The following is a 22,605-nucleotide window of genomic DNA, read 5'->3' as shown; positions in this document are numbered from 1 at the left end:
CTCTCTCAGATATGAATAAATGTTTTCAAAAGTGTCATGTTTTACTTTTTTCAACGTTTTTTTAATTTATTTTTTATTTTTTTTATTTTTGGGACAGAGAGAGACAGAGCATGAACGGGCGAGGGGCAGAGAGAGAGGGAGACACAGAATCGGAAACAGGCTCCAGGCTCTGAGCCATCAGCCCAGAGCCCGACGCGGGGCTCGAACTCACGGACCGCGAGATGGTGACCTGGCTGAAGTCGGACGCTTAACCGACTGCGCCACCCAGGCGCCCCAAAAGTGTCATCTTTTAATCTGTCTGGACCTCGGGTTTTGTGTGTGGAGCCAGCTGGAAATCCAGTTACTTCTCTTCCATCAGCAGGTCCGACGGAGCACAGGGGCGTCCCCGTCACGTCAATGACACCACCTCTGGCTGTCACCGGTCAGCACAGTCGAGGCCTGTTCCGAGCCTGGCTCAGCCAATGCCTGTCCGCTACCTGTTGGTGTAGCTTTGTGACATCACTCGGTAATAATCTCCTGTTTCTTTACTTCTGATTTCCCCACATGCTCTGTTACTGGAGTCGCTTCCCTGGGAATGTTAGAATAAGCGAGCCGAGGTCCGGCGGGCCCCACGTGGGGTTCTGACGCCCAGTTTCTGTCTTGTTGCGTCCGCAACTCATCAATGTAGGGACCTTTCCAAAATGAGGCAAACTGAGGGATAATCAGGGCTGGCTGAAATTATTGTCACTACAGAACTACTTTTAAGGTCTAAAAAAAGTACCGTGTATGAAAAAGTACACACAGGGGCGCCTGGGTGGCTCAGGCGCTTGAACGTCTGACTTCCGCTCAGGTCATGATCCCGTGGTTCGTGAGTTTGAGCCCCGAGTCGGACTCTGTGCTGACGGCATGGAGCCTGCTTCTCCCCCACTCATGCTCTCTCTCACAAATAAATATTTGAAATATATATATTCATATATAAAAAAAGTACATACAACAGGGCGGCCGGATGGCTCAGTCAGTAAAGCATGAGACTCTTGATCTAGGGGTTGTGAGTTTGAGCCCCACATTGGGTTGCAGAGACCACTTAAAAAATAAAAACTTTAAAAATGTACATGCTCTAAATCTAAATCACACTTACAAGGACATCAGAAAAACTCAGGTGCGAGCATCGTCTCCTGGACAGAGGCGTCCACTGGCTGGATGCTGCCAGACGGGGACCCTGCCCCCCTCCCCACGCCACAGGGGCTCCCCGGAGACCTAGAGTCTCAGCCCCTGTTTGCTGAGCCTTTTGTGCCGCAGCTAAGGTCTCCCTACGGCCATGCCATGTGGTGTCACGTGTGGGCTTCGCAGGGCACGTGTGAGCAGGTTGTGAGGACACAGGCGACGTGCGTGTGTGTCCACTTTGTTTTCCCCTCTAGCACCCCTTCCTCCCCCAAGAGCGGGAAACTCCTCTTTGGGGAACTCCCATCCTGGCAGGTGTTCTTGGTGTGACCAGGGGGTAGAGCTGGTCACTGTCTCAGGACCCTGCCCTCCCCAGATATAGGCAAGGGGCCAAGTGGGGTCCCGTAGATCCTCTCTTCCTTGGTTGGGGCAGACTGACCAGGCACGGTGGCAATCTCACTGCCCCCGAGTCGCCGGGGTCAGTCCTCCCTGACTTCTGGGGCTTGGTCTTCGGGGCCTGCCCTGACCCAGCGGCCCCTGACCTCACACTTGGTCCCAGGGCCACACTGGCAGAGGCTCCTGGGTCCCAGTGCGCCTGCACATTTCTGTCTGGTGTTTTGGCCAAGGCAGGGCTGGCGAGGGCTGTCAGGATTGCCGCGCAGGGTGAGGGGCTGTGCCACCTGCCTGGTGGCCGCAGCACAGCGGGGGACTGTCGCCAGGAGAGCAGCTTCCCCTCGGGCTGCTGCAGAGAACGCTCGGGTGATGTCCCTGGGACCCATCTGGGAACAAAGGATGAGTGTAAGCCGGCAGCTGCCTCCCCCCACCTCGGTGGTACCTGGAGGTGTTTGAGGGGACCCCCATGCAGACTCTCCTCTGGGTCCTCCCATCCACCCGCTGATCCCTGTCCTAATGTCCTGGGCAGGACACGCAGCCTGCCTGTCACATCACCCCACTCCAGGCCACCAAACTGCCCACTTGTGTGACATCTTCCAGCCACACCCTGCCAGCCCGGGGGCGGGTGGGGAACCAGCTACTCCCACACTGTCAACAGCACCACCGAGCTCTACACTAGGTGAAGGGATCCTGTGCTCCCAGCCCACTGCCCTGGCCTCAGCAGCTCCCCATGCCCTAGGGGCTGCCATTTGCCACCCCCTGCTGTCTGGTTCAGGGCCTGCAGGACTCACAAGTGCCTGGGGTCTAAGTCTCCAGACCCCACCCGGCCCAGCCTCAGCCAAAGAAAAACCAGGAGCTGAGGGGTCCGAGCCCAGCTGGGAAGAGGGGTGCATCTGGGGCCAGAGACATGAGTCACCTGGCGGGCGGCCTGGCCGGCAGGGCTGCCCATGACACACCCACCCTGAGAGAGAGGCCAGTCCCAAGTCTCCTGAGGTCCACCCAGTGGTTGGGCTGGGCTAATGGGGGTGGGGGGCGAGGGGGGCTTGTAAGTTTGGAGGGTGTTCTCAGGAGGGGAGTGCTGGGCAAACGGTGCATCTGGTGCCCATGGGCTTCGAGGGACAGTTAGGAGTCTGACAGACAAAGAGGAACTCTAGCATTTCAAAGGGAGGCCTAGCCGGTGCAGAGGCACTCAGGACAAGGCTCAGACATGCTCTGAGAATGAGGAAGTCGCCAAGGAAGGAAGGAGGGGAGACTGGAGGTCCTGAGGCATCGGTCAGCCCGCCTGCTGGAAGGTCCTCCAGGAATGGCTCCTCACGCACCCACCCTTCCTCCATCTGGGGCAGTTTCCACGGACAGGAACGAAAGGACAAATCGTTTTCCTCGTGCGTGACGACAGGTCATGTGATCCCTGCACCTTGTGTTTCAGGATCCCTGAACAAAAAGCAAAACCCCGGGTTCCAGGGTATCCCTACACCTCCAGCAGAGCCTCTGTGCTCAGTCCCCAAGCACCCCTCCAACCTTACCTGCCCCACCTGAGCAGTCACTATTGGAGGACGAGGTTCCCAAACAGCTTGTAGACGATGCCCCAGAACTCCACGCCCATGAGCCCCACACCCCGAGACCTTATGTGTGACTCTGGGCAAAGGCCTAGGGAAGAGTCTCAGCAGGATGGAAATGGGAGGTGCTCCCTCCACGGGGCCCTAGAGGGGGAGGCCCTTCCCCTTGGGCCTGGATCCTTCCCAGGAGACAGTCATCCAGATGTGGGCCGCTGGCTGCAGACCCGTCTGGTCCGCCGAGGCCCTCCTGTGCTCCACTCCTGGGAGGAAGGGTTACCTGCCAGTCTTTCCCTCTGCAGCAGCCCCAATCACGCCCAAAGCAGGACCTGAGTAGCACCCTCTCCTCGCCTGCTGGAGGTGAGGGGGTCTAAGGGGCAGGGAGGCTGACCCACTGGAATGGGAACCCACTCAGGAAGTAGGCAGATGAGCCAGCACAGCTGGGTGTGTGCAGAGGGCAAGAGACCACAAGCCCACCTGGGGGGCACCCCCACCTCGGGCTCACCCCAGTCACCATGACGGGGCCTCAGGCGTCATCCTGTCCAGGTCCTTACTGTCCACAGGGACATACACCGAGTGGCAGGCTGCTGCCAGACCCGGAATGAGGCTCCTGGTTGGCAAGGCCCCATATCAGCACACCCGTCCCTGTGCAGGCTGCCCACCCCAAGTCCACATGCCACAGGGGACCCAGACCCTTACAGGTGCCTGTGCTGGGAGCCGCTGAGGGGCCCAAGCACGCCGCCCTGGACTGGGGTCAGGGTCATGCACATGTGCGAGAGCAAGAGCGCACATACGGGGGACGTGGACTAGGTGTGCTCCGCCTGCTGGGGTGGGTGGTTCCAGCCGGCAGGCATCGTGCAAGGGCCGGGGTGTGCAGTGGGGCGCACGCTGGTGCACACACGTGCATACAACAGCCTTGCTGCACGGTGTCACAGCCAGGCTTCCTTTTCCATCCTCTTAGCGACGGAGACGACCAAAGTGGCTTAATGAGCCTGTGATGCAGGAGGAGGTGGGTGCTAGGGCTGCCCTGGGGTGGGGGTGGGGGGTGGGGGGGACAGTGCCAGCAGGAGGATCCCGTGGTCCCTGCTGCAGCCTGGCGTCTCCAGCCCCTGGGTCCCACGAATGTGCATGGCGGGGAAGCTCTTCATGTGGCTAGGCCCAGCTTGTGTTCTGACCTTAGTCCTGTTGGTTTCCATCCAAAGTCCCTCACCCACCCAACACGGCTCCTGTCCCCTGTCCCCTGTCCTGAGGCCCTGCCAGCGCCAGGAGGCCCTAGCTCCTGCTTCACTCTGGAGGGAGGGTCCTGCAGGGGTTGAGGTCCTGTGTCGCTGCTAGTCAGGACTCCTGGGAGTGTGGGGCTTAGCCAGGCAGAGGACAGAGCCAGGGGCGGTGGAGGAGGGGTGCCCAGGAGATGCACCTTGGCCTAGACTCACCCACTCTGGCATTTCTTACCCATGACCAAGGTTTCCCTACTCAGGGCAGAGGCTGGCAGGACCTTGGGGGAACCCTGCTGCCCGCCCCTCCACCCTGGAAGCAGGGGGTCCTGGAGGTGGCCTGTGGGGCCAAAGGGTGAAGCTGCTTCTCTTAACTATCAGCTTGAGCCCAAGCCCCTCCCCGCTCTCCAGCCCAGGCCTTAGAGAACACCCAGGAATCTGCTGATGGCCCACCCGACTGCCTCCTAGACAATCTATGGAAACACTGCTCCAAATGCAGCTTGGCCAAACAACATCCTAGATTTCCTTACCAAACTCAGCACCCTGAAGCATCTCAGGAAGTGATACCCACATTCCTCCAGGGACTCATTGAGCCCCAGTGACCCTGGATACCTCTGTCTCCCCACAACCATCCTGGTGAGGCAGAACCCATCCATCCTGCCCCCGCTTCCGTGGACACCTGCACACCCCTCCCTGGCCTCCAGACTCCCACCCTGCCCTCACCAGGACCCACCACTGCAGGCCCACCCTCCGTGCCCCAGGTGAGTGGTTCATCCAGCTCCTCAGATGTGCCCCCCTATTACCCATCTGAGCTCCCACCCCAGCCCCCACCCCCTCTCCCTGTTAGCCTGCCCACTCCACTGCTCTTCTCACTAACAAACGAATGTCACCTTCTGTGAATCCATATCCCAGCCCTCACCCCCAAGACATGAGCCCCACTGGGCAGGGCGCTTTGCCCCTGGCATTCCACGTTATGTCTTCAGTCTCAGTGATCAAGTATTAAATGTCCAAATCCACGAGGCAGCGACCATCATCCACGGGAAGGGACGCTGGTCCGCTGGGGGGGGGGGGGGGGGAACCTTCGCCTACAGGGAGGGACCTCCATCAACGAGGAGAGACCGTGATGTACAGGGAGGGGTCTTCGTCCACAGGGAGGGACCCACGTCCACCGGGCGCAGACCTCCGTCCACGGGCAGGGGTCTTCTCTCCCGGTTCACGCTCCTGCCCCAAGGGACGAGGGAGGCACCGTGTTCCTGACTGTGTCCAGGGGCCGGGCCAGGGGTGTGCTCAGGGCCGCTGAGGGGTCCCGCCGGGAAGTCAGCCCGCGCTCTGGGGCCAAGGTCTGAGCCCCCGGACGCCCTCCGCCCCGCTCACGGAGCTGGAGGGGCCTCGGGCCCAGGGCGCAGTCGCACGGGGCGGACTCCGCCCCTGACGCGCGCTGGGGGGCGGGGCCGGGAGGGAGGAGGCACGGCGCGTGAGCCTGGCGCCGCATTGGCCCCGCAGCGAAGCGCCGCGACACGTGACCGGCGATCCCGGCCCGCGCGCGCACACGCACGTACACTTCACGCACGCGCAGGCCGCACCGGCCCCGGCCGAGCCCATGGCGTCCGAGCGGCTGCAGAGCCGGCCCGCCTGCCTGCTGGTGGCCAGCGGCGCCGCCGAGGGTGAGGCTCGCGAGGGCGGGCGGGCGCCCAGCGGCGCCGGCGGGGAGGCAGGTGGAAGCCCCGCCGTGGAGAGGGAGCGTCGCCAGTGTCGCGGGGGCGCTGGCTGACCCGCGCCCCGGCGTTTCTGTGGGAAGAGAGCGGGTCCCGGGCTGGCGCCCGCAGGTGCCGCCTCGGGGGCGGGCAGGCCTCAGTGTGGGGAGGAGCGGGGGGTTTCTGAGGGGCCGGGTGGGGGGGCGGCAGGCCCGGGGGCCGGGGCCTTTCGGAGCAGGTGGGTCATGAGCCTGTGCCCACCTGTCTGCTGGCTGGCCCTGCGCACACCCAGGAGGGTGAGGGGTTGGAGAAGTTTGGTTCTGGGGGCCGGAAATGTGCGGGGGCAGAGAATCCTCAGACCCGCCAGGTGGTGAAGGCACCAGGAGGGGCCGGCGTGGGGCTCGAGCAGGACAGCGGGGCTGGCGGGTCTGCGATTCCGTGCAGATTCTCGCTCAGGGCCAGCAGGGAAGGAACGAACCGACGGGCGGGGAGGCAGCTGACTGTCCTGAGCATCTGTGCTTCCTTTGTCGGAGGGAAGTGATGAGCCCTTGGTCACGTGGTGGGGGAGGTGGCGACCCAGGGTTGGGACCTGGGGTCTGGCTCTGGAGCCTGGTCTCCTTGTATTCTAGCGGCGCAAGAGGGTGAGGGAGAGGATTGCAGGTCGTGGAGTCACTGTGTGCTGAGCCCCAGGGGCCCTGAGCGCTGTGCCCACACTGAGGGTGGGAGGAGACACGGGGAAGGGGTCGGTCCTGGAGAGGCAGGTTGGGGGGTACAACCAAAGGTGGCTGCGGAGTGGATGAGGGTGAGGAGGCGTTGGGCCAGCTTGGCTGTGTGGTGCGGAAGGGATGTTGAGGACGTGGGGTGGGGGCACAGCTCTGACCAGGCCAGGAGGCACTGTAGGCAGGATGAGGGTTCCCGCCAGAGTCCCTTGAGGACGCCCTGGGGTGAAGCAGTGTTCAAGGAACTGAGAGCACCATCAGGCAAAGTCTGGGGGTTGATTTGTGGGTACTGTCTTTGCTCAGCGCGTGCACTCTGCTTGATACATATTAGTACAAAAGGACGAATAAAGATAGAGAAGAGGTTTGGGGGTGGGGTCGGGGATTGGGGTAAAGGTGGAAGGGTGCACACCAATCCCGTTTAGAAGCAGATAGCTCCAGCCCCAGCAGCCAGGAATCTTGTGGGCCAGACGTGGACAGAAGAGGGCTGTGAGCAGCACTGGAGATGGGGGCAGGGTCCGGGAGCCTGGTGAGCAGAGGCCACGTGTCCTTCAGTGAGGGCGAGGCCTGCCCGAGGGGAGTGAAGAGGGTCCTGCTGACCCTTGCCCACCCCCCAGGACATAGGGCTTGCTCAGTGTTGCCTCTCCCTGGCTGAATGTAGGGCGAGTGGGGGGTGGGCTCAGTCGATGCCCTTGGGTTTGCACTTGGGTTTGCCTTCTGGAAAGGCCTTTAGTAGTCAGGCCAGGGAGAGAGCCTGTCCTTTGGGGGCGGGGCCTGTGGGCTGGGGCTGTGAGAGGGGGTCCTCCATTGGGGTGGGGGACCAGGAGAAGACTCCAGGCTGGAGCTGGGAGTGTGTGCCCTGCTGCCCCTCGTGCTGCCCCCAGAGCCTCGTGGCCTTTTTAGAGCCGTGTTCACCTTGCAGGTGTGTCCGCCCAGTCCTTCCTGCACTGCTTCACGTTGGCTGGCGCCGCCTTCAACCTGCAGGTGGCCACCCCTGGGGTGAGTCCAGCCAGACGCACGGACGGGCTCCCTACCTTTTTGGGGGTGAGGCCGGGGGAGTGCTGTTGGTCTCAGGGAGGAGCAGGGAGCCTCAGGTTGACGTGACCCCGAGAGAGGTGGCCGGGCTGAGGACTCGGACCTTGGTGGCATCGTCAAGCTCTGGCCCCACTGTGGTGCGGGAGACCTTTTGTCGTAGGTCAGCGCCTGCGCACGTGCGCGAGGGTGGTATGGACCTTCACCGGTTCTCCAGTTTTCTCTGGCGTGGGCTTTAGGGGTCACAGCGATGCCTCGAGTGTCTGTCACTTGGCATGTTTCTGTTGTCGTCCCCAGTGGGACAGTTGCTGCCACCTTATAGGTGGGAGACGAGGGCCAGCAAGGGGTGGCTGGGGGGTGCGGCGAGGAGGGGTGAGGGGCTGGGCTGTCGGTGCCTTTGTCCCCGAGCTCTCGTCAGCCTCTGAAGTCCCTGTGAACCGACAGTGGGGTGTCTGCCTCTCGGTGCTCCTGCAGGGGAGGACCATAGACTTCGTGGACGTTAACGAGAGCAATGCCCGCTGGGTGCAGGATTTCCGCCTCAAGGCCTACGCGAGCCCCGCCAAGCTGGAGTCCATTGATGGTGAGGGGCCCCGGGGGCCAGAACCTTGGGGGCTCGAGGTGTGGGATCCCGGGGGGGGTTCGTGGCCTCCAGAGCGCTCCCTTGCTTCTGTTTCTGATACACTTGCCGCGGAGCGCCATGACCGAGCCGCCCGCGTCCTCGCTGTCTGTGACCGAACTGCCGTGGTCTCCCCCCAGGTGCCCGGTACCACGCCCTCCTGATACCCAGCTGTCCCGGGGCCCTGGCCGACCTGGCCAGCAGTGGGTCCCTGGCCCGCATCCTCCAGCACTTCCGCTCAGAGAGCAGTAGGTGACCCCTGGGACTGGGGATGTGCGTGGGGCGGCACCAACGGCCGGGAGAGGCCAGTGGGGACGGTTTGGGGCGGCAGACAGGGCAGACGCAGAGAGCCTCTGACTGACCATCGAGGGCACACGTGCTTGCACGCACAGGTGCACACACACGCGGTGGGGCGCCCCTCTCTGTGCCCCCCACCATGTGCCCCTCGGTCGCTCCCCCTGTGTGTGACCTCTTCCTGGCCTCCGTGGGGGCTGGTGGCTGTTTCCCCCAACTCGCTCTGAGGCGGGTGGGCGACCTGCCGGCTTTGTTCGTCACGGGGTTCAGGGCTGGAGGCCAGCAGGGCCAGGAGAAAGGCTGTTCTGTGGAGATGTGGCACGCTGCCCAGACCTGACAGGGATGGGGACAGGACGCTCATTAGGGACCAACAGACAGAAACCCAGGGCTCCACACAGCGACCTTTGTCAGTGGGAACAGGGCCGCCTGTGTGCAGTGTGGTCTGGACAGAGAGTGGTCATTCCCGGCCGCCGCTGCCACCGTGGGAATGCGCTCCGGCTCCCCCCCCCTGCAGTTTGGTCACTGGGCCCGTCGCGCCCCGTCGGTGGAGGGAGCTCTGAGCTGGGAGGTGTGGGGAGAGGGGCAGGGGCCCCGGCGGGTGTCGGCCTCAGGCCCCGCCCCTGCTTCCAGAGCCCATCTGTGCTGTTGGTCACGGCGTCGCCGCCCTCTGCTGCGCCACCAACGAGGACCGGTCGTGGGTGTTCCAGGGCTACAGCGTCACGGGGGTGAGTGCGGTGCAAGGGAGGGTCCCAGGTCCCAAGCCGTAGAAGGCTTCAGAGGCCCGCATACGTGCTTGGAGGCACGGGGACTGTCCTCTGGCAAGGATGACAGTCATGTGCCCAGCCCAGGATCATGGGTTTCCAGCCCCAGGCAGTGGTGCTGCTTGCTTGCCCCTCCTCACCCCTCCCCTGCTGCCCCTCCGGCATGGCCCCAGGGCACAGGCAGAGGCTCTGGACAGGGGAGGGGAGCACAGGGTGGGGCTCCTAGAGTGTGTGTGTGTGTGTATGTGTGTGGTGGGGGGGTGACTTTGGGATGCCGGGGAAGGAGCAGGGGTCAGGTCAAGACCTTGCTTTTGTCCTTGTCAAGTGCACGGCACCTTTCGTGTCCAGGACCTGGTCAGACAGGAGGCTGGAGGGAGGGTCCAGACCTTGAGGACTGCGGCCCGACCACTTGGGTCTGCATGGGACCGGCCTGGCCAGTGGTGCGGCCGAGGTTGGGAGGGGGGAGAGCCACAGGGGCATCTCACTGTGTGTCCCTGGGGCCCTGGGGCCGCTGTACCCACCACCCTGTCCCTGGACTCTGCCCGTTGCTACCGAGGGGCTCAGCCCTGAGGCTGCTCGCCCAGCCCAGCTCCTTCACTGGCTCATGCGCCCTGGGGCCGTGGAGGGGCGCCCGATGGTTTTGTTGTCTGAGCACCTGCGGCGGGAGGGCGGACCCCCTGGAGCAGCGGCGCACAGCCCCAGCCCCGGTGTCCCTGCTTGATTTGGACCTTCCTGACCCCGGGGTGGGAACCCCCTCCCCCCTCCCCCCCGCAGCCCTCTGTGTACGAGCTCGTCAGGGCGCCTGGCTTTGCCCGCCTGCCCCTCATCGTGGAGGACTTCGTGAAGGACGCGGGCGCCAACTTCAGTGGTGAGCTGGGTGGGGGCCGCAACTGCGGCTGAGCCCTGGGGGAGGCCCAGGCCAAGTCCTCCCCAGGCCCCTGCGAGGGGAGAGGGGGGCGAGCCTGGCACAGGCACTGCCTGAGGCCCACGCTCTTGGGGCCCCTGCAGCCAGCGAGCCTGACGCTGTGCACGTGGTGCTGGACCGCCACCTCGTCACGGGCCAGAACGCCAGCTCCACCGTCCCGGCTGTGCAGAATCTGCTCTTCCTGTGCGGCAGCCGGTGAGGGGCCGTGGGGCGGGAGGGGGGGGGGGGTGTGGGCTCCTGGCTCCTGGCTCCTGGCAGGCCCTTTGCCGGAGCCTGACCCCTGACCTGACCCGTCCTGCAGGAAGTGACATGGCTTCCCGCGGAGCCAGCCGGCCTGCCAGTGGACGCTGCCACCTCAGGCCTCCGGGGACCCTGCCTCCGCGACCGCCCCTGAGAGCGACTTTCCCGGCCCCTGCCTGACCCTGTGGGATTGTTGGGGGCCTCCGGGACTGAGCCCTGAGGGGCGTTTTCTTTGGAGCAGAGGGAGAGCTGAGGGCCGATAGGTGGTCTCTGAGAATTCCAAGTGAGCGTAACGTGCAGAGCGGGTCTGAGTCAGCCGCGGGGGTCCTGGTGTGGGGTCTCGGCGCCCCCTGGTCTTCCTGGGCGCTGGGTCTCTCGCCCTTGCCTGTCCCCGTCCGCCCAGGCTGAGCCTCGCCAGGGCACCGGGATCCCATTTTGTGTGGTGACAGTGCCTGGGCTGCTGCCCCCACCGCTGTGGGTGTTGGGGGGCTGTGCAAGCTCCCGGCCCCCAGAACGCCCCCGGACCGGGTGCTGAAGGAGCCGCCCTAATTGTAGTCCTTGCCTGGTGTGTGGTTTCGCATTGTGATGGTGGCACTGCACCAGGCCAGGGTGGACCCAGGGGCAGGTGTCACCACGCTCCTGAGGGAAACGTGCTCGTGCGTCTTCAGAGCGGTGCTGCTGGCCCACAGCGCTGCTGCCGGGCGGCCTCCAGGCTTGCAGCCGCACCTCTGCTTGTGAAGTAGAAGTGACAGCGGCACAGGCCCTACCGGGCGGGAAGCCTTGCGTGTGGCCGGCCTGGGTCTGGGGTGGCGGTCGGTCCGCACCATCCAGGACCCCGCAGGCCTTTGCTGGGGAGGCCCCTTCCCGGTGCGTCCGGATCACCCTATGGTCTCCTCGGGGTGCCTGACCCAGGCTGCGGCCCACAGTGGGACCTCCAGGAGCCGCCCGGGCCTTCTTGTGGGTCCCACCGTCCGCCAGCCCCTCCCCGTCTGGGCCCAGCTCTGCACCCAGCCCCTCGGAACAAAGGAGGAGCAAGGAAGCAAGGCATCCCTGGGTCTCAGGCCGCTCCTTCCAGTGCCGCAGACCACTCTGAGATGCTCCCACGCCCCCTCCGCTTCGGGTGTTTGCTGGGAGCACTGTACCAGGAGCTCCTGACACCGCTGTTGCCCTGCTCTGTGCCCACTGCGGGCTGCCCACCCGCACCCAGGGGCCTTGGTCCTACTCTGCCTGCACGGATCACCGCAGGTTTCTTAAAGATCACGCCTCGTGGGTGTCATCTGTACCATCTACAGAGAGCTGGTGATGGTTTTGCTTCTGAGTGTCAGATCAAGGTGCCGGCGGGCCCTGCCGAGCGCCCCACACAGCCGCTTCCTGGGCAGCCGCTGTGGCTCGGCCCTGGCTTTGCCAGGTCAGGGTGTGGGGCTGGGGGTGCCTCCAGGCTTCGAGAAACGCGGGCCCCCCCCCCCCGGAAGGGGCAGGGTGTGGGTGTGGGCGGTCTGCTGCTCTGGGATGCCCCCACATGCCTAGGGCTTTAAAACAGACCCTGACGTCCGCCTGCAGGAAACGACCTATGGGAACAACGTGTAAGCGTCTGTAGCAGCATTAGTCACAATAACAAACGTAAAACAAATTGTAGTTTCCACGACCCGTGTATTTTTTTTTGTTTGTTTATTTTGAGAGTGAGTGCAAATGGGGAAGGTGCAGAGAAAGAGGGAGACAGACTCTAAGCAGGTTCCATGCCATCAGCACAGCGCCTGGCATGGGGCTTGAACCCATGGACCGTGGGATCATGATCTGGGCGGAAACCAAGAGTTGGATGCTTAACCAGCAGAGCTCCCCAGGCGCCCCAACCCGAGCATTCTCACTACCAGGCGATACTAACGTCCAGGTGGTAGAGCAACGAAGCTCTGAGAACATCCTCCAGACTGGACCCTGAGAACATCATGCAAAGGAGCCAGATGTCAAGGGCCATGTGTGCGAGCCTATTACCCAAACTACCTAGAAAACCCAAAGTACCGTTTGTGGGTGGGAGGCTGGGGCGAAGGAACAGGAAACCTTTCAGGGTGGGGGGCAGCGTTTCGGAGCTCCGTGGTCTGCAGGGTCTAAGTACTAATGTCACCAGCCCGTACATGTGGGTGAGTGGGTGCGCTCGATGCATGTCGATCGTACCCAGTCACAGACCCGAGGCCCGGGGTCGGGATTGGGGGCAGATTCCAAGTCCTAGGGTGCAGCCTCTTGACCAGCTTGGAGGGGAAGGCCTGGCCCCAGCCTGCCTGTCAGCCGAGGCCTCGATGAGCCTCAGGTACAAAGCCGCCAGTCACACACCCAGCAGCCCCCCCTGCTGTGACCTGCCTGCTCCCTGCACACCCTAAGGTGGTTCTCAGCAGAGGGTGGGCCAGCTGGGGCCAGGCTTGTGCACCTGAGGTGATGCAGCCCACCGGGGGCCCTGTGCCCAGAACCCCACCCTTGGCAAGGTGGCCATTCTGGAACCAACACCACGCCCTGATGCTGTGGCCCCAGCAGAAAGTTGGGGGGGCCTGGGCATCTCTAGAAAGCTGTGGGGAACAGCTTTGTGCACTTGGCACTCCCAGGGAGAAGGGGGCACTGGCCTCCCTGCTGGCCCTTAGTGGGACCCAGGGCTGTGTCTCAGGGCTGTCCCTGACCCCTGTCTTCACCTGCATAGACCCAGAATGGTCAGCCGGAACCCTCCCTACCTGGAGGGCAGATGGGTAGCCTGTGACCCTAACGCGACCTCTTCTGGGCAGCCTCGCCCAGCCTCCTGTGCCTCTTCTGGTGGGACAGAGGGGCTACCCCGGGGGCCCCCGTCACTGCCCCCAACAAGCCCTTCCCGGTGTAGTAGGTGGTGCGCCAGTGGACGTGTCCATTCGAGGCCACGCCACACTGGGCACTCAGGGATCGGAGGTAACAGCCAGCACATACCCAACCGTCCCCCCGGGTGGCACCCACATGGGAACCAAAGCAGCAGGGATGCCCCTGGGTGCTCCCGCCCCCTGGCTCCAGCCGCACTCAGCACAGGCTCCAGGCCCAGGTGAGGGCCTGTAACTGCATCACCCCAGCTGGACTCCGGTTGTAGCCTTGGTTGTAGCCAAAGGCGGGGGCAGCGGTGCTGGGGGGAGGAGCTGCGGCGAGTCAGGAACGGAGCACAAGAAAAGTGATTGCTTTAATGAGTTAGGCAAAATTTTACACAGAATCTAGGATCCATCCGGGCTCCAACCGGTAAAAAATGCACAATTCATCGCCAGGCCTATCCCTCGCCCCCTCAGGTGGTGCAGATCCGTGCTCCGGCCTCAGGCACCTCCAGCCTCAGGCACCGGGCTACTTTCCGTTCTCTGCGCCGAACATGCGTTCCTAGGGAGGGAGAGGGAAAAGTGTGACGGGTGCCAGGAAAGGCCTTCGGGACCGGGGCTGCGCCAGAGTCCGCCTGCCCAGGCTGCCAGAGGCGCAGACACCCCCGAGTCCCCAGGGGAGGTTCCAGCCCTGCCCGAGTCCTGGGGCGCTCACCATCAGCACCCGCTCCAGCTTCACGGCGTCGGCAGCAAACTTGCGGATGCCGTCCGAGAGCTTCTCCACGGCCATCTGGTCTTCGTTGTGCAGCCAGCGGAAGGCCTTCTCATCCAGGTGCACCTTCTCCAGGTCGCTCGCCTGGGCTGGGAGCACGGGCGTCACCCAGGGCCTTCTGCACCGCCACCCCCCCGTGCCCCCCCCCCCCAGGCCCTTGGGCTCCAGACACAGGTGGGACGCGGTCCCCGCCCCTGGGCTGCACCTGCCCCGCGGTGACCAGGGTGAGACGGCCTTACCCGCCTTGGCCGACAGCATGGGTGCCAGCTTGCTGTTGTCCTTGAGCAGCTCCCCCAGCAGCTTGGGCGAGATGGTGAGGAAGTCACAGCCCGCCAGCGCCTTGATCTCGCCGGTGTTGCGGAAGGAGGCGCCCATGACGATGGTCTTGTAGCCAAACTTCTTGTAGTAGTTGTAGATCTTGGTGACGCTCTTCACTCCTGCGGTGACACACACCGGGTTCCTGAGTGGCCTCCCCGCCGCCCAGAGCCGCAACCCCCCGACCCTGCGCCCCGCCGCGCCCCTCACCGGGGTCCTCCAGGGGCTCGTAGACCTTCTTGTCTGTGTTGGCCACGTGCCAGTCGAGGATGCGCCCCACGAAGGGGGAGATGAGCGTCACCCCCGCCTCGGCGCAGGCCACGGCCTGGGCAAAGGAGAAGAGCAGCGTCATGTTGCAGTGGATGCCGTGCTGCTCTTCCAGCTCCCTGAGGGGACAGGGCGGGGTGAGCCAGGCCGGGGGGCCCCGGGAACCCGCGCGGGACCCCGTGTGACCTGGAAAGAGGCTCGCGATTCACTCAGGGGACAGGCGGGATCGGGGCGGTCCCCCCCCCCCCCCCCCCACGGCACCCACATCTGCCACAGTCACCCGGGCTCTCCCTGGCCAGTGGGTGATGGGTGACTGGGATTTTCGTCAAACCCACATTTCAAAACAGAGAGAAAAGGCAAGACAGGACCCCTGGGAGCCACAGTGGGCCTCTCCGGCCCAGACACGCACATCTGCACCTGGGACCCCAGTCCCACGCCACCTCCCAGAGCTGGCCGGGGCCGGACACCGCGGACTCACCTGACCACGGTACCGTCCCGCCCTCTGTCCCCCACCCCCTCCCCGCATCCTGCAGCCTCCCTGCGTCACCACCCACCAGGACGTGCTGGGGTTGACCCGAGATAGGGCAATGCCCCCTCTGCCACACGCCGCGGAGTGAGCTGGGACGGCCGAGCCTGTGCTCAGGCCCCTCTAGGCACATTTCTACCCCAAGGGACAGCTTCCAAGTGGCCTCCGTGGCAGCGTTCGAGAAGTATGGCTGCGGAGAGCGAGGACTGGGCGGCGGTGGGTGGCCAGCCTCTACCACGCCTCGTGCGTGGCACAGCCGTACGTGTTCCCGGCGCGGGCACCCACAGCTCAGGCCGGCCCACGGGAGGTGCCGCGCTCGAGGCCAGGCCCTCCTATGACCACCACCTCGATGACCCCGGCAGCTGCGCGGGTCCGACCTGACTGGCTAAGTGGAGGCGTTTTCGGAAGCGGCCGGTGGGGCGCTCTGGGAAGGTGGCTCTATCAAAGCGTGAGACAGGAGACAGACACTGTGGGGAAACAGTCCCTGAGCAGAGGACTCACGAAGGACAGGACTCTGTTCCATCTAACACGGAGATGGTGAAAGACAGAGTGCAGAAGAAACAAGCCAGATTTGGCAGCGAAGGACACAGTCGACGCAGCTAATCCTCAAGAGGACTCCGGTCTGATCTGGACGGGGCTCCGTCTGCGCAGCAAGTTTCCAGCGACCACGAGGACTGCGCACGGGCGCCGCCCAGCCTTGCGTGTGGCGCGCCCCGTGCCATCGGGCACGGCCCCGGGCTCTGCTTACTTAGCCCAGGCACCCACGTGCTGACCGTGCTACTCGGGGAGGTTTGAAGCCTCGTGGCACCATGTGGATGTGGCCTCAGAAGCGGCTCGGACACGGGGCACCTCGCTAGCTCAGTCGGTTCCGGGTCTGACTGGCCCAGGTGATGATCTCGTGGTTTGTGGGTTCGAGCCCCACGTCGGGCTCTATGCCGACAGCCTGGAGCCTTGGAGCCTGCTTCGGATTCTGTGTCTCCCTCTCTCTCCCTCTGCCCCTCCCCCGCTTGTGCTCTGTCTCCGTCTCAAGAATAAAAACATTAAAACAAGACAAAACAGAAGTGGCTGGGACACATCTCAGCCCCATCCTGACCCGGATCTCAGTCCGTCTGCACGAGTGTGTGTCGGAGGCGGTGCCCAGGACCCTGGGATGTGCAGCTGCCTGTACGTGTCCACGTTAATGGCACTTTCTTTCCGGCCTGGCCGTGCTACCCAAGGACTCGGGACACTTGCGGGAGCAACGAGCCGCAGAGGGCTCGGGAAAGGGATGTGGTGAGCGGGACCGACTGACTCGGGGTCAAGAATAATTTCTAGGGTTCCCAAAAGATTTTCCAAACACTGCTGACAGAAATGACAAGTATCAAAGTAAAGGAGAAAAAACTATGGCCGGAGATGGCACAGCCGGTGGGACACGGCCGGGACGGTGCTGAGGGGCGGCACGACGTGGCAACCCTACCCCCATGAGCGTGTCCCCAAGACGTACGCCACGTGCCCAAACCTGGACACAGACGTTCAAGGCAGCATCACCCGTGACGGCCCCAGAGGAGGACACACAAAATGCGGTGTAGATACAAGGGAGCCTCAGCCTTAACAGGGACACAGCCCAGACACACGCTGCCACTTGGGTGAACCTCGAACACCTGCCGCGTGAGGGAAGCCAGACACAAAAGGTCACGTGTTCTGTGATTCTGTCGACGTGAGACACGCGGAACAGGCAGAGCCAGAGAGACAGAAAGCGGGTGAGTGGCCGCAGGTGTTAAGGGGCCCAGAAAACCCACGCCCCGTCGTGCGTGAGACGCCCTAGCTGGCACGGAGGCTCAGGTGTCGGTGGCCTCCGGGCAGGGACCGCTCGGGGCAGCTCAGCACATCTAGGACGACAACCGGTCGGCTCTTTACAGGTGTTGCCGGCAGGAGGACTGGAGCCTGGGGCCTCACGGAGGCCTCGCGCCTCTCTGGACGCGGCCACCCCGCACCCCGCCACCGGGAGGAGGGCCCCCCACGCGGCGCCCACCCCGGAACCTCCTGCAGAATTCCCCTCGCAGGGGTACTTACTTTCCGGCCTGAATCCCTTCCCAGGTGGACGACAGCTTTATAAGGACCTGGTCCTTGCTGATCCCGGCCTCCTGGTAGAGCTCGATGAGGCGCCTGGCACGGGCCACCATGGCGTCCTTGTCGAAGGACAACCTAGGACGACAAGGAGCAGCCTCGCCTCACGACACCCACCGACAAGGACCAGCCTGGAGCCCGAATCACCCTCACACCCCTCCAGGGGCCTACGCGGGACACGGGCTGGACACCAGTCGCTGAACAGGGGGCGCCGCCCCGCGCCCCTCACCGAGCGAGGCTGCGGCACGACGCGGGCCCACGGACCCCCGAGCCCGTCCACCCGAGTCCTCACCTGGCATCCACTTCTGTGGATACACGGCCCGGAACCTTCTTCAATATTTCTGCTCCAAACAACACAAAAAGCTTATCCATAGCATTTTTAATCTGTTCCTCCTGTGACCTAAAATTCAAGGGAAAAAATTAGGTCAAAAGCTTGTTAGTTTTAAGGGCACGGGATTCTACAAAACAAATTCCTTTCCCTCATCTTCCCCCCCTTTTTCTAATGTTTATTTATGTATTTTGAGAGAGAGAAAGAGAGAGAGCAGGAACGGGGGGAGGGGCACAGAGAGAATCTCAAGCAGGCTCCGCACTGTCAGCGCAGAGCCCTACGCGGGGCTTGATCTCAGGAACCATGAGATCACCATCTGAGCTGAAATCAGGAGTCGGATGCTTAACCGACTAACCCCCCCCCCAGGCGCCCCTCGTCTTCCTTTTCTTAAACAAACAAGAAAACTCCAAGAAAACAAAACACACGCTTTTCCCCCTGAACTATGGTAAAACACACACAGCATAACAGTCACCACCGTAACCGTGTCTAAGAGCTCAGCTCGGGCATGCCAACGCTACCGTCTGCCTGCGGAACTTCCATCGTTCCAAACCAAATCCCTGCACCTTGTGGCACTTGACAAAAATAACCTCCTCCGTCCCCTTGCAGTGGCCTGGGCAGGCGAGTGCGGAGCGCAGTGGTTTCCAAAACGGCCCCCCGTCCGGGGGTCCTCGCCAGCCCAGCGCACACGGGAAAATCTCCGCCCCGTGCATTGTGGGCGAGGACCCGTGGGGGGTGGCTGGACACAGGGATCGCTAAGAGCACCACCTGGTCACCCAATGCCAGAAGCACCGAGGCCTTGGGGACACAACGAGGTGAAAGAGCATGAGAAGGGACAGGCAGCTGGCTGAGGCGGGGGGCGTCCCTGGTGGAGGGCAGGGCACACGTCACGCCTGCACGCCGCCCCGACCCGCGCATCCCCCAGGTACTCGCTCAGCTGTGCACTGTCACCCTGATGAAAACTTAAAGTGACATCAGGAAGGGGTATGTGGAGGGGGAGGAGCAGGGACAGATGGTAGATGGGCACCAGGGAACGTTCTAGGAGGTTCACGTACTCCAGGACCGGATTGTGGGGACGGCTGCACCACTGAATACATTTATCAGAACACACGGAGCTGTGCGCTTGGCGAGTCTTACTCTAGTAAAGCTGTTAAGAGATAATAAAATGACAGAAGGCAGGTCGGTGATCGCCGGGGCCGGGAGACTCGCCACAAGAGGGGAGGGAGGGACTTTCGAGGTGCTGCACCTTAACTGGGGAGTTTACAGAGGGTACACGCTCCGGTAAACGACATTCATTGAACCGGACACGTCCTAGGGCTGCAGTTTCCTCCATGTAAATGACACTCTGAGAAAGTTGATAAAAACAAACATAAAAAACCCAGCTTCCAGAGTCTAAGAGGCTCAAGAACCAAAATGCGGTTGCGGCCCTGAGCTCACCCGCCCAGCTTCTTGCCGTAGGCGATGGCCTCGTCCAGCAGCCCCTCGTAGGCGGGCATCTGTGCCGCAGCCAGGATCAGGGAGGGGTTGGTGGTGGCGTCCTGGGGCTTGTACTCATCGATGGCTAGGGAAGAGATCAAGGAGGGCAGGAGAGTCGGTGGGGTGCTCGCTCCCCCCCCCCCAGTCCTCCACGAGTCCCCGAGACACGGACACAGAGTCGCACTTTGCACCCATTCCTTCCCTGTCCCGGAAGGCTGGGCAAGGGGCGGCGGTTTGCACAATAACAAAACAACAACCAAAATTAAGGCCAGAGATCAAATAGAAACGTGCTCCTGTGAGGGCTGGTTCACCGCTGAGGCGCAAGGGAGGCCGGGAGGCGCTGGAAGAAGCTGGAAAGGCACTTCCTGCTGCCACACCGGGGCCAGCGGGCACGCAGGCAAGTCAGCGAGTGACAGCACGCGGTTACATTCAACGACCACTTGCCTTCGTTCCACTCTCCTTTCTTTTTTCACCCGAGCTTGTTCTTAGCAACCGAGCCAGGAATGAGGAGAGACCAAGGAGGCTGAACCCGGAGCCTCACCGACCCGACGCTGTCAGGGCAGAGCGCGGACGAGCAGGGCCGGCCGACAGCCACCACCCCCACCCCCACCCCGCCCCCTGCATCACGCTGCTCACCTCTGGAGGGTTGGCTGGGGCGGTAAACTGACTGCATGACTGAAAAGTAGCATTTTCAAAGTGCCCTTTGATGACAAGAGTACAGAGACGGAGAACAGATTGGGGGCTTCCAGGAACGGGGAAGGGGGGCAGCTCTCAGGGGCCCAAGGGACGTCTATGTTCTAACTGTCCGGGGGCACAAGAGTCTACGCGTGTTATCACTCACTGTGGGCAATGCTGTTCCCCACCCCCTTTCAGGTTTCAAGCTGGTGAACACTGAGCCACGCCTGCCACCGTGCTGGCACCAAGTTCCTGCTTCTAACAGCACACCCACGGTCACATATAATGTCACCTCTGGCGGACAGCAGGCGAGTATACATGGGATTCTATGGGCTAATTTCACAACTTCCTGGGAGTTTATATTTCAAAATAATAAGAAGTGCTCTGGGGTGGTGTTTATGCAGGTGTGTCAAAATTCACGGAGGAATGCACTGAAATGGTGCCTTTTGTTACATAAAATTAGGTCTTGGTGAGGCTGACTTTCAGCAAACTTAAGAACAAAACCAATACTTATCTTGAGTCAACATGTAGGCTTCAGGGTCCAGGGAACTTAAACCGAATGTGAAACTGGGGGGTAGGGGCATTGTTCAGTAAAGAGCATCCATGGCTTTGACTGTATTTTCAAAGAGGTGTATGACCCACCCCACCCCCAACTCCTGCCAAGGTCACTTCACAAAATGACCACAAAACCGGATACTCAATTTACAACTATGTAATGTTTACGGATATACGTTATTAACTAATGCACATTTGTTAAAAATAAAAAATGATGGGCGCTTGGGTGGCTCAGTGGTTAAGCATCTGACTTCAGCTCAGGTCATGATCTCACAGTTCGTGGGTTCGAGCCCCGCATCAGGCTCTGTGCTAACAGCGTGGAGCCTGGGGCCTCCTTCGGATTCTGTGTCTCCCTCTCTCTCTGCCCCTCCCCTGCTTGTGCTTTCTCTCTCTCAAAAATAAATAAACATTAAAAAAATATGTCAACACTTGGGTTTAGACTTTGTTTTAATTGTTAATGTTTATTCACTTTTGAGAGAGACAGAGCATGAGCAGGGGAGGGGCAGAGAGAGAGGGAGACCCAGAATCCCAAGCAGGCTCCAGGCTCCAATCTGTCAGCAGAGAGCCCGACGCGGGGCTCGAACTCACAAACTGCGGGATCATGACCTGAGCCAAAGTTGGACACTTAACTGCCTGAACCACCCAGGCACCCCTAGATATTTCTTTCTTTTTTTTTTTTTATTATTCTTGAGGAGACAGAGAATTCCAAGCAGGTTCATTCAATATTCAATAAGTGCCCAAATCTTCATTTCGGCTCAGGTGGTGATATCACGGTTCGTGAGTTCCAGCCCCGTGTCAGGCTCTGGGCTGACACTGTGGAGCCTGCTTCGGATTTTGTGTCGCTCACTCTCTCTGCCTCCCCCACATTCTCTCTCTCTCTCAAGAATAAATAAATAGGGGCTCCTGGGTAGCTCAGTCGGTTAAGCCTCCAACTTCAGCTCAGGTCACCATCTCACGGTCTGTGAGTTCGAGCCCCGCGTCGGGCTCTGGGCTAATGGCTCAGAGCCTGGAGCCTGCTTGCGATTCTGTGTCTCCCTCTCTCTCTGCCCCTTCCCCGTTCATGCCCTGTCTCTCTCTGTCTCAAAAATAAATAAACGTTAAAAAAAAATTAAAAAAAAAAAAGAATAAATAAATAAACATTAAAAAAAAAAAAAAGGCAGCCAAATGTGCGCGTTCACTCTCCTAGATAAACAACCCTCTTACTCAGAGTTGCCAAAGAGGAATTAAGGCCTGTTTGTCAAGCCACCATGAGAAAGCAGAAAAGAAAGGAAGTCACTCTGTATTGTGTGCCCCACAACACTCATCCCATGAGCGTTTCACAATTTTCCTGAAAATCTTGTTTGTTAGGCTGGGCACAGAGCGCTAGGGATTAACGGTATCGCCCTTCCCTCCGCCCGTCTGTGTTTCCCTGGTTCTCGCCGGTGAGCACAAGTCTAACTCCGGAAAATCTAAATTTTAACAGCAGGACAACCTTTGCTTTCCTAGGAGCACTGAGCTTTACCCACGCAGTGCCGCGGCCCCAGGCTGTGGATGTCCACCCAGGGGGACACCCTGCCACTGACAGTCACCTGCGGCTATGGCTGTCCCCGGCGGGGTGGGAAGATGTGCAACAGGACATTGCAAAAGCTGGTCTTTCTGGGCCCAGAACTGACTCAAGTTCCTGCTCAGTAGGTCAACCTGTGCCGAATAAACCTGCACCTCGTGGGCAAGGGGTCCAGGTGGAAACCAGTTCCAGGTCCTCCTTGAATTTCTTCCTCAGCATAAAGCCTCGGAAAGCCCTCCCGGGGTTCCCAACAGCTCGGAGGGGGCCCCCTGCCCACCCCAGCCTGCTGCGCTCTTCAACCGCTCCCCTCAGCCCCTGCGCTCCCTCCTCCCCTACCCGCACCGGCCCTCCCCGCTTCGGGACCCCCGATCCCGGGCCCGCGCCCCCCTCAGGACCCCGATTCCCCGGCCGCCTCGCCCCCCCCGGCCCCCCCCCCGGGCGCCGCCGGCTCTCCGCGTCCACGAACACCCGCCCCCAGCACGGCCAGTCAGCGCGCCTCACCGTGGAAGTCGCCCGTGTCGGCCACCACGGTGGTGAACTGCTTGAGCTGCTCCAGCGCGCTCTCCATCCTTTGCCGCTTTACGGGGGAGCCCGACATGGCGAAGCGGCGGCGGAACGCGGCGGCCCACAATGCCCCGGGGGCCCCTCCGCGCCGGCCAA

General features: G+C 61.9%; 2 protein-coding genes across 3 annotated transcripts; one reads left to right on the top strand and one right to left on the bottom strand.

The window, feature by feature from the left end:
* The first annotated feature begins 5,809 nt into the window (after nt 1-5,809).
* Nucleotides 5,810-12,223, top strand: GATD1 (glutamine amidotransferase class 1 domain containing 1). 2 transcript variants are annotated; one of them, XM_086676517.1, is made up of 8 exons: nt 5,810-5,964; nt 7,633-7,709; nt 8,217-8,322; nt 8,499-8,606; nt 9,283-9,377; nt 10,188-10,281; nt 10,422-10,533; nt 10,640-12,223. In XM_086676517.1, the coding sequence occupies exons 1-8, from the start codon at nt 5,901-5,903 to the stop codon at nt 10,644-10,646; spliced, it is 663 nt and encodes a 220-aa protein (XP_086532643.1). In that variant the 5' UTR covers nt 5,810-5,900; the 3' UTR covers nt 10,647-12,223. The 2 variants fall into 2 exon arrangements, with proteins under 2 accessions (XP_086532643.1, XP_086532644.1); XM_086676518.1 differs by lacking the exon at nt 10,640-12,223 and having other exon boundaries at nt 10,422-10,537.
* A 1,523-nt stretch (nt 12,224-13,746) lies between these two features.
* TALDO1 (transaldolase 1) lies at nt 13,747-22,605 on the bottom strand. The gene is made up of 8 exons (XM_086676516.1): nt 22,447-22,605; nt 19,134-19,257; nt 17,664-17,771; nt 17,318-17,449; nt 14,683-14,858; nt 14,397-14,594; nt 14,101-14,246; nt 13,747-13,947 (listed from the first exon to the last, which is right to left on the bottom strand). Exons 1-8 carry the CDS (start codon nt 22,541-22,543, stop codon nt 13,915-13,917), a joined length of 1,014 nt encoding a protein of 337 aa, XP_086532642.1. The 5' UTR covers nt 22,544-22,605; the 3' UTR covers nt 13,747-13,914.

The sequence above is a fragment of the Puma concolor genome, chromosome D1 (genome assembly GCF_028749965.1).
Source record: "Puma concolor isolate L17-30 chromosome D1, mPumCon1.1.hap2, whole genome shotgun sequence".
Taxonomy (NCBI): domain Eukaryota; kingdom Metazoa; phylum Chordata; class Mammalia; order Carnivora; family Felidae; genus Puma; species Puma concolor.
The sequence above is the reverse complement of the archived record's forward strand: the minus strand, read 5'-3'. Positions and strand labels throughout refer to the sequence as shown.

What these genes read in the sequence shown, in the direction of transcription:
- TALDO1 (XM_086676516.1), bottom strand. Translation starts at nt 22,543, where the DNA reads ATGTCGGGCTCCCCCGTAAAGCGGCAAAGGATGGAGAGCGCGCTGGAG. An exon ending in CATGCTGTCGGCCAAGGCGG is followed by an intron (nt 14,247 to 14,396) that starts GTAAGGCCGTCT and finishes CCGTGCTCCCAG; the next exon opens with CCCAGGCGAGCGACCTGGAG. An exon ending in AGCTGGAGCGGGTGCTGATG is followed by an intron (nt 13,948 to 14,100) that starts GTGAGCGCCCCA and finishes CTCCCTCCCTAG; the next exon opens with GAACGCATGTTCGGCGCAGA.
- GATD1 (XM_086676517.1), top strand. Translation starts at nt 5,901, where the DNA reads ATGGCGTCCGAGCGGCTGCAGAGCCGGCCCGCCTGCCTGCTGGTGGCC. An exon ending in GCACTTCCGCTCAGAGAGCA is followed by an intron (nt 8,607 to 9,282) that starts GTAGGTGACCCC and finishes CCCTGCTTCCAG; the next exon opens with AGCCCATCTGTGCTGTTGGT. An exon ending in CGCGGGCGCCAACTTCAGTG is followed by an intron (nt 10,282 to 10,421) that starts GTGAGCTGGGTG and finishes GGGCCCCTGCAG; the next exon opens with CCAGCGAGCCTGACGCTGTG.